Here is a 9,719-nt window from a genome sequence, read left to right as displayed (position 1 = left end):
TGCTTAGAGGTTAACACACTGATTTTCTTCCTGGATCCATCCTTGTCATGTAACCCATCTCAAGTGCCTTCCTTGATTTCTGCTATTAACTCAGTGTGGCCTGGCATCCCCTCCATTGTTTGATTCATGAGAACGCCAAGCCCTCTGTAAGGCTTGTATGCACCATAGGGGAACACACACACACACACTGGCCTTCATTTTGAGAGAGAAGGCTACGGAGGGCACTCCCCGTTTTACAGCTGCGGCTGCAGAGGGCAATGTGCTGTCTCAGTGTTCTCGTCTTTTCGGGGCTTGGCAGACACATGGCCCGGTGGAAGGGTCGTGTGCTTTCGTCTTATGGAAACATGGCCTTAAATTCCAGCTCTATTACCCACTGACTAGAGGACTCTGGTGCTGGCCTTGGGCTTGATGTTTTCAACTTCTTAGTAGACAGACCGTTGTCATGAGGCTAACAGGAAACACTTAAGAGTTTTACACCCGATTTTCTTACTGCTTGCTGAGCCATTCATTTCATACTCAGTCTGCAAGAAGAAGGGCAGGGACTGTCACCTCCATTTTAGCGCGGAGGAAAATAAGCCTTAGGGATGCTAGGTGACCCGTCTGGGGCAGAGCTGGGTTTAGACCTGGACCCCAGCCTCGGGCTTGGCCCCGTGCCCAGTGGGGCACCCCTGCGCTGCTCTCCTCCTAGGAACATCCTCAGGGCTCAGGGATGGGAGAGAAAAAGTACCAGAGCGGGGCGGTTGCGTCAACCTCACAGGAAATCTGCCTCGAACCCCCGGCCTTGAATAGGGCACTGGCTTTTTGGTTGCCGTTGATTGCTTTTAAAGCAATACGGCATTTCTGGGTATAGAAGCCACCCAGAAATCCCTGAGCCAATGAGACCTTGAGGTCGGAAATAACCACATTATCTCCTGCCCCACTGCCTCACCACCCCACCCCCGGTGCGAGGACTCCCTCTTGGGAGCATGGATTGTTCTTGCAGGGTCCTAGACTGTTCAGTTTTGGGTTCTCCTCTGTCACTCAGGAGCTGACCTTTTCAGCCCTGACAGTGACCTTGAATCTGACTTGCTGTCCAGAAGCAGCTATGGCCACAAGTGTAAATTCTACTGGAGGCTTTGAGCGTCAGGGGATCAAAAGGGTCTCCTAGCAGTTTTGACACAGATCCCATAACTGGTCCCAAGGGCCTACATCAAAGTCCCTAGCGCCTCACGGAGAGTTCCTGTGGCTTGTCTGTGCTGCTGTCACCATCCCGAAGCTTGAAGCCCCTGCTGCCAATGTCTCCTCAACAGCGGCCTGTTGCCTCTGCCACGGTCCGGAGGGAATTCCCAGCCCTGACTTAGCATTGTCCCAGGGCCTGGGCAGGTGCACAGGGAGGAGTGGGAGGCAGTGTTAAGAGCACAGGCCTGGGAGTCAGAAGGGCTTCCTCCAATGCTGGCAGTGCAACATCTCCCTGCACACAATTAATCTCACCCTTGGAGATTAGATGATAATGGCACGAGCCTCGGGGGCTTGTGAGGATGGAATGAGAGGATGCATATAAACTCCATGAAGGCTGGACTTAGTCCCTCTTTCCCTGGCTCCATCTGTTGCACAGAACAGCGGCCCCCACTCTAAATGGCTGAATGAAGGTGGAGCATCGTGCCTGGAAGACCACGATGTTAGCCACGTCAACTCCACTGTCACTGTTACGTGCCCTCCCACTACCAGGAAAATACGTATCTGACCTGCAGATGGGGAGGGGTACATGGCCCCAGCTAGTAGCCCGGAAGTGCTGTTTGAGTGATGGTGGTCAGTGGGGAGACCGGCAGACTCCCGGCCTGAGAATGGAGGACATGATGTGTCCGCTGGAGTGTCTCGGTAGGCAGAGTCAGCGCGTGGGCATTTGGAGGCGGCCATGTATTCTTTCTTTATGAAAATAAAATAAAAAATAAAAGAACCTCCAGTGGCGAAGGGTTTCCTTTCTCATTTCTTGTCTGCCAGACCACCAGCCAATGGCTGGGCACGTTGGGCCCGGGTGGCAGTGACTGGCTTATTCCAGGAATGACAAGCTCCAGGGGGACAGTGCAGGGGAACTGGGTCAGCAGGGGGTCACCCAGCAGGAAGACGGAAGAGCAGGGAGGGGACAAAGGGAGGAGTGGCTCCACCACAAGGCTCCACCCCGAGGCTGCAGGTGGTCACAGAATTTATCACCATGACCTTCAGAGTAGCCAGAGCCTGCTGACCTCTGTCCGGCTGGTATCTCGAGAGTCCTGCTCACACGGAGGGCTGGAAGGATACTTGGTGCTCAGCTCCAGGACACCGCTGCAACCGTAGCCTGAGCCTTCCTGACCCTTAACGAGCGTCAAGGCTTTCAGTGGGCCTTACACCTAAAGACATGCTCAAGATGTCGGATTCAGTGTGGTGGTGTGGAAAATGGCTCTGGGAAGCCTGGTTCTAGGCCTAGCTCTACAGTAATTAGCTGTGCCCTCGGGTAAGTCACCTTGCCTCTCTGGACTCCAGTGTCCTCACATATAGGCACTCATCTAGGGGGAGATATGGCGCTCTCCAGGATCATCTTCTTCTTTTTTTTTTTTTTTAAGATTTATTTGAGAGAGAGAGAGAGCGAGCAGGGGTGGGGCAGAGGGAGAGGGAAGGAATCCCAAGCAGAATTCCCACTGAGCGTGGAGCCCCATATGGGGCTCGATCCCACGACCCCGAGATCATGACCTGAGCTGAAACCAAGAGTCGAATGCCCAACTGACTGGGCCACCCAGGCGCCCCTCGCCAGAATCTGTTTGTGTTCTAATATTCCACAGTTCTACCTTTTCCCACCTGAATAATGGTCAGAGGAGGTATCATTTACTGCTGGCTCGTTAGGTTCCAGGTTCTATGCCAGGTATAGAGCAGGAGATGTCTCCTTTGGTCCTCATGAGCACCCTCTGTGGTAGGTGTTATTATTATTCCTATTACACAAAGGAGGGAACGGAGCATCCCAGAGGCTCATGGTGCTGGTGCTGGTGTTAGTCACCACGCTCGACTTTATACAGAGCCAGTCTGTCCTTAAGCTGCAAAGTGCTATTCATCTTATGGATTAAATTTCTTTTCTTATCATTTCCTTTCTTGTTACGTACTCTCCTGTGGGAAGCACATGAAAAGTCAAGAGCTGGATGCTCCCTGAGCTCTGAGGGGGCAGTTTGGCGCGAGTGCCAGCCCACTAGAGTGGAGCCCACACGACTGGAGTTCTCTGAATGGAACAAAGGCCCAAGGAGCAGGAGGGAGGCACAGGTCCCACAACCAACCAGTGTCTGCTTAGATGGAAGTTATTAATCTGGAGGCAGCAGGCTTGAGTGTGAGGCCAACCACCTCCTGGGTGTCGTTCCTGGTCAAGTCCTGTGACTTCTTTAGGCCTCAGTGCCTCATTTGTTAACTTTAGATAACAGATATAGTATATCGAGAGGAATGTTCAGAAAAGCCCTCTGTGAACCCTCCTGAATGTCACTCCTCCAGGCCTGAGTAGAGGGCTGGGCACAAGCACAGGATCTGAAAAATCTTTGCTCTGGTTGTGGGCCAGGCGGTGGCACCATGATTTTCTGGGTATTACCCACCTAACTTGTTTTACTGGAGAATATTAATCAATGCCTAACTCGTCTTGGGGATTAAAAGGACCTCTGCAAATGCAGCCCAAGGCCAGAGCAGAAATGGTCTGCTAGCAAACGCTACTGAAGAAGACATTACGAATCATATTGTGCGTTCCCACTCAGATCTATCCACTTAAGGAACCGCACCCGGGGGGGGCCCAGGACCCTGGACAGCAGTGTGATTCCATGCCTGGGTGCAGGAATTGGGGCACTGCTTCCTTAATTCCCTGAAAACCCAAAGGAAAAGTACAAATGAATAACAAGGTGAAATGACATGAAAGCCCATTTCTTCCCTTTGAGAAAAGCTGCCCACCCCCCACGCCACTAGCTGATAATGGCCACCCCTCATCAAATATTTATCCCAGCCCTCACAGTCCTTCATCCGCCTCCAGCATCGTGCCAGGGATGGAATTTGATTATTAAAAATGGTCAGGAGTGAGGCCGGCAGACTACAAAGTGCCTGGGATGGAAGGGGGGGTGGACATCAAAGCCCCATATTCTTCCTTAAAGGTCGTCTCTGGAAGCAGGGGCCTTCTGTTAGGCAATAAAACTTGCAGGGGTTCGAGGAGGGGGCCCCTGTGTGCCTCCCAGCCTCTGGGGCGGCGCTTGTTCTTTTCTTTCCTCGGCCGGTGGGCCAGAAGGGAGCTAAGCCCAAAGCCTTGGGGCCAGAGGCCTGGCTCCAAGCCATGGGTTTATGAAAAGCAGGAGATACCCTGCCCCACTCAGACATGTGACTGTCTTCACTTTTAAGGCGGGGGGGGGGGGGGGCTGGCATTTCATTAGTGCCCTGTTTGAAGCCTGCCCTTTGCAAAGCAGAAAATGAAGAGAAGAAAGCAAGCATGGAAGCGGATTTGAACAATCTTCTGGTGTCTGGAGTTTCTGAGGTCCCTTTGTGTGGCTTCACTCATTACAAGGGTGGAAGAGCCTGTTGGGCAAGAAACACGCCTGGTGTTTATAGTTTAATGGAACCCAGGGACCAATTAACCACACTAAGCGCCAACGGGCAAAGCATTTCTTAAAGGAAGAGGGAACTCTTATATTATTGCTTCCCCCCCCATTTCCCCAAATAAAAGACAAATGCTATGTCAACAGTTTCTCAAGAGCGATCCTTTATTTTCTGAAAGTCCTAACACTGACCCATTTATCACAACATGACGGATGCCCCAGTCTCCACAAAATATCCTTTTCTCTCTCGCAAATCCTTGGAGCCCCGAGAGGCTGCAGCCTGGTCCAGGCAGTGGCATCAAAACCTGCCCTCCACACCCAGCAGCTGCACCACGGCCTCCTGCACGGCCTGATGCACGCGCCCGACCTCTCTCTGGGACAGGGTTCGCTCCATGTGGCGGTAGGTGATGCGGTAGCAGTGGCTGGTCTTCTGCGTCCTGGAGAACAGAAGAGAAAGGCAGGTGAGTGAGGGACAGGCGTGCCCACTGCCTACAGGGGCCGTGCTGGTGGCTCCGACCTTCTCAACCCCAGTGGAGAGCTGAGGATGGGATCCAGTCGGTAGAGGGACATCGCTCGCACTAACGGCCTCTTACGGGCTTCGTGGGAGGTGGTGTTAGAGGAACTCTGACTTGAATAATCAGGACTGCGGCTTCCCACTGGCCCAGAGGCATTCAAGTCCCCTGGCAAGGGCATTTCTTATGCATCTGATTTTCCCGGGGCCAAGCTCTGGAGATCGTGGTCCAGCAGGTGGGATGTGGGTTCTGGGCTTTTGGGCTTTTTGTCGGCTCCCCAGGGGACTCTGATAAGCAGAGAGGTTTAGGAACCAAGGCCAGTATGCCTCCACCTTTCTCGCAGCACAGAAAACAATCACGGGTGGAAAGCACACTGGGGTCCCAAGGCTGGGACTGGCCCCGGGGGCTCTAGCCCGCTAGAAGGCTGAGAGGTATCACTCTCTTCGCATCCCTGTAGGCCATGGAAAGCATACAGACAATTGTGCCATATGGACATGCTTCCAAGGTCCAGGTAGTGGGGCCTTTTGCAGAACTGGGTCTTCACAGAGACATGTGACAAGCCCCAGCACTGCAGCGCCCAGGTCAGACGCTCCGAGCACATGCTTCAAGACGCTCTCTCCACCGGCGCACCTCTGTGCTGCAGATACACTGGACGGCCTCACGGTGCTGCTGGAAGGGCAAGGCCCACCCTGCTGGGGTCCTTAAGAAACTGTCCAGTGCAGAGGTACAGCCCACTGTGCCCTCCTGCACTGCGTCTCCCGTGGCTGCTGGAAGGCCCCACTTGGCCTCCCCCGGGACAGAAGACAGGCTTTTCTTTCAACTGGATGCCATCAAAATTGGATGCTGCAACATCCTGAGTTTCTGAGAGACGGAAGGTTCTGGAGGAGGAGAAATGAGTTAAGGAGGGAGGAAGAGGGCAGAGGAATTGTAGATGCCTGAAGGTGATGCAAACGTTTACGAGAACAAGTGTGGCCTTGCGATCGGGGGGCCCAGGTTGTCAGTGACCTGGAGACGGTGCAAGGGTGTGATGGTTTCCTGTGTGTGTGTGTGCAGGGGGTGGGGGGGTGAGCACTGCCAGGTCAAGCTGCGTGCACTGCAGGGGACCGCCTCTGCCCGCCCTCCAAAGTCCCTGTCCGAGAGAGGGACACAGAGGCCCCTTAAGAGGTGCAGCAGACCAGGGTTCTAGCGCTGGCTCCTCCATCTCTGGGCCATGACACATCTTTCCTGGGTCTCCGTTCCTTCTCTGTTGAAAGAGCTAACAGCAGCGCCTACTCCCCCAGGCTTTCCAAACTGTTGCAGAGACCTACTTAGAAAGTGACAGGGCTCTGCAAATTATGAAATGCCACACAAGTGTGAGGCCAGAGTATCCCTGTGGCAACTGTTAGTACATTTTCTCGTTGGTTTCCTCTGGCATCTCTTACTTAGCTGAGGAGCTGGTAATATGGCCACTCGACAAGTTGAGATTTCCAACCCAAAATGAAAAATTTATCATCTTGTTTCTGTGTGCTTCAGAGAAGGCCCCAATTCAAACAGCTTTTATAAAACATTTCGATGAGTGAGGTGTAAATGAATCATAAACATATGGATTAATTTCATAAATTGAGAGAAATAAAATTGGCAGAATATTTGGTGATAATTCCATAGATTCAACTGAAAATCAACCAGCTTTGCCTTTTCCTACCATCACTGGTGCGAGAGAGAAGACTTACTTTTATTTGTTTTCTAGGAACTCCTTTTTTTTTTTTTAAGATTTAATTTATTTATTTGAGAGAGAGAGAGAGCGTGCACACATGCGAGCCGTGGGAGAAGCAGAGGGAGAGTGACAAGCAGACTCTATGCTGAGCGTGGAGCCTGATGTGGGGCTCGATTCCATGACCCTGAGATCATGACCTGAGCTGAAATCAAGAGTCAGATGCTCAACCGACTGAGCCGCCCAGGTGGCCCACTGTTTTCTAGGGACTTCTTTTTGGAGCTTTTAGTTGCTGGGACACACTCCTGTCCTCCTTTTGCTTGTTGGAGAACTGGAAGAAGTGGTGCTGCCGTTGGTCATGAGGCTCCTCGTCCTTGAGGAGCGGGCTCACCACAAGAACCACCGAGTCACAGAACTGAAGGATCTTGTGGCTTATCACTGAGTAGGTATGAAGATGGATTCCTCCAAAGGAAGGATGCCCTCAGTGCCCAGCTCCAAGTATGCAAATTAGAGCTCTTTTGATTCTTTTATACAACCCAATGTGGGCCTTTTTAGTCAAAAAGCTTCTCAATCTTGTATCTGCCATGACATTCACTGTCGCTCAATACACGAGCAGCAAACATTTCTGTAGTGAGTCCTGCACACCGGGCATCATTCGAAGCCCTTTGCAGGCGTTCACTCCTGTAAGCATCCAAACCCCATGGAGTACACAGCATTACTGTCCTGGTTATACAAATGAGGAAACTGAGGCAAGGAGCACAAAGTAACATGCCCAAGTTGAAACAGCTACTAAGTGGCAGGACTGGATTTGAAACCAGGCAATCTGATGGGAATGTAGATGGTGCAGCCACTGTGGATACAGTTTGGTGGGTCCTCAAAGAGTTAAACAGAGAATTACCCTATGACCCAGCCATTCCACTGCTAGGCATATATCCAAAAGAACTGAAAGCAGGTGCTCAAACAAACACATGAGAATTTTCACAATAGCTCCATTTACAACAGCCAAACAGGATATGGCCATCAGGGAGATGAAGGGATAAACAAAATATGGTATATCCACACCATGGAGTATTATTCAGTCATTAAAGGAATGAAATACTGACACCTGCTACAATGTGGATGAACCCCAAAAGCAGACTGAATGAAAGAAGCCAGACACAACAGATCATGTACCGCATCATTTCATCCACACGAAACATCCAGAAGAGGGCAATTCATACGGACAGAAAGCAGACTGGTGGTTTCCAGAGGGTGGGGGAAGGAGGTATGGGTAGAAACTGCTTAACCACGGACTCCAACAGAAGTGTCTGTTACAGACCCCACTGGAAGAGTCTCAACAGGAGAGTCATCAATTACAGTCCCCCACGGGGAAAGATGTACATCACATCTCCTTCAAGAGATCCACCACCCGTGAAACTCAGCCAGTGAGAAACCGTCATCACCCCGACTCTTGCTTCTCTCCAGTGGACTTCTGTCCAAAATGACCCCTCTCAACCTCCTCCATCTCCATAAAATAATATTCTTCTCTTTTGTTTGTGGGATTTGCCTATGGTTGTGCCATAGCTGGCTTGTTCCGGACTGTAATTCTCTGCTATTCCCAAATAAACACAGTTTGCTGGGAAGATCACTGGCCGTTTTAAGGTGAACAGTGGGTATGAGGTATTCTTCTGGGGTGAAGGAAATGCTCTGGAACTAGGTAGGTAGCATGGTTGCCTAACATTGAGAACGTACTAAATGCCACTGAACCGCCCACTTTAAAAATGGTTAATTTTCACCTCGTTACAGACACACACGGACGAGGCAGTTTGGTTTCAGAGCCCAAGTATTAAGGAGCAAGCCTCAGCACTCCAGCACGCTCTTCCTCTCTTCCTGTCCTACCTCCAGCCTCTTCCTTCCACCCCCAACTTCCCCTAAGAAGTGACAGGGCTTGCAAGCTACTGAGAAGGGTAATGTCTGTAATCCTCCTGCTCAAGGAGGAGATGGAGTAAGCCCATGTTCCTTTCTAGCTCAGCCCTGTGACTAACAGAGAGCTCAAAGCCACACATGAGGTATAACTGTGACACGGAGTGAGAAGCTCTGGGACAGGGATGCTTTTTAATAAAGGCCTTTCCTACTTAAGGGGCCATTAAAAGGGCAGGCTGCGAAGCCAAGCAGCTGTGGGGAATAAGAGAGCTGTGCGGAGAGTATGGGATGGGTGTGTGTGTGTGTGCAGCTGCAGTTCTTGTTCCGCCCCCCTCCCCGGGCGGTGGTAAGCTGCCATAGCGCCCGCCCCCGCCAGACTCACAGGGGCACAATCTTCAGGACGAGAAACCTTCCCCGGAGGAGAGAAGAGACTACATTGACAATTGTGGTTTTCAAGGTAAACGAAAGTTCTCTCTTATGTACTTGATGGTTTCTATTCAACGGCAAAATAAATGAGAAGACTCATTACTGAGTTTGAGAGGGCAAATCTCACTACAGTGAGTTTGAAGAAAGAATCTAAACCTTTCTTTTGGTGTTGGCATTTCATTGCATTGGGATATTGGCTAAAACGAGTAGGTCACTGGCTGGAGCTTGAATTTTTAACAGAGATTTAGAACATTTGAGTTTCAAGCGTTTATCACTGGTCTACTCACAGATTCCTTTAGTCTTTCCACAAATAGCATGTTCCAGGCACTGAGCTGCACAGAGGTAAGCAAGTGAGGAGAACCCCGACCCAACCAGCTCACACCCGGGGACCAGTGGTCCGCCAGGGTCCTGCAGCCACCAGGGAGGAGCCTGAGCGGAGGACCGTTCCCTTCATGGCCGTGATGGGGCTGGTGCTGGCTGTGACATCAGCCACGCTGCACTCCCCCCACACATCCTCCTTCAGCAAGTGATTCTTCCCTCTGGTGCTTCCCTGTGAGCATCTCTGGGGTGAACACACAGGCGTGGGAGGCAGGAGGCCTAGTTCCCAGTCCAAGCCCCAGCAATGTC

The 9,719-nt window shown here is 51.5% G+C and overlaps 1 protein-coding gene across 14 annotated transcripts in view; it reads right to left on the bottom strand.

The window, feature by feature from the left end:
- Nucleotides 1–4,711: 4,711 nt before the first annotated feature.
- Nucleotides 4,712–9,719, bottom strand: part of FARS2 (phenylalanyl-tRNA synthetase 2, mitochondrial) — a 537,883-nt gene continuing 532,875 nt past the window's right edge. For all 14 annotated transcript variants that reach the window (XM_027601919.1, XM_027601925.2, XM_035728493.1 and 11 more), the window contains one exon: nt 4,712–4,999. In XM_027601919.1, the coding sequence (XP_027457720.1) occupies nt 4,861–4,999 (139 nt within the window). In that variant the 3' untranslated portion in view covers nt 4,712–4,860. The remainder of the gene's footprint in view (nt 5,000–9,719) is intronic.

The sequence above is a fragment of the Zalophus californianus genome, chromosome 7 (genome assembly GCF_009762305.2).
Source record: "Zalophus californianus isolate mZalCal1 chromosome 7, mZalCal1.pri.v2, whole genome shotgun sequence".
NCBI classification, from domain to species: Eukaryota; Metazoa; Chordata; class Mammalia; order Carnivora; family Otariidae; genus Zalophus; species Zalophus californianus.
Note: the sequence above shows the minus strand (reverse complement) of the source record. Positions and strands in the feature narration are given on the sequence as shown.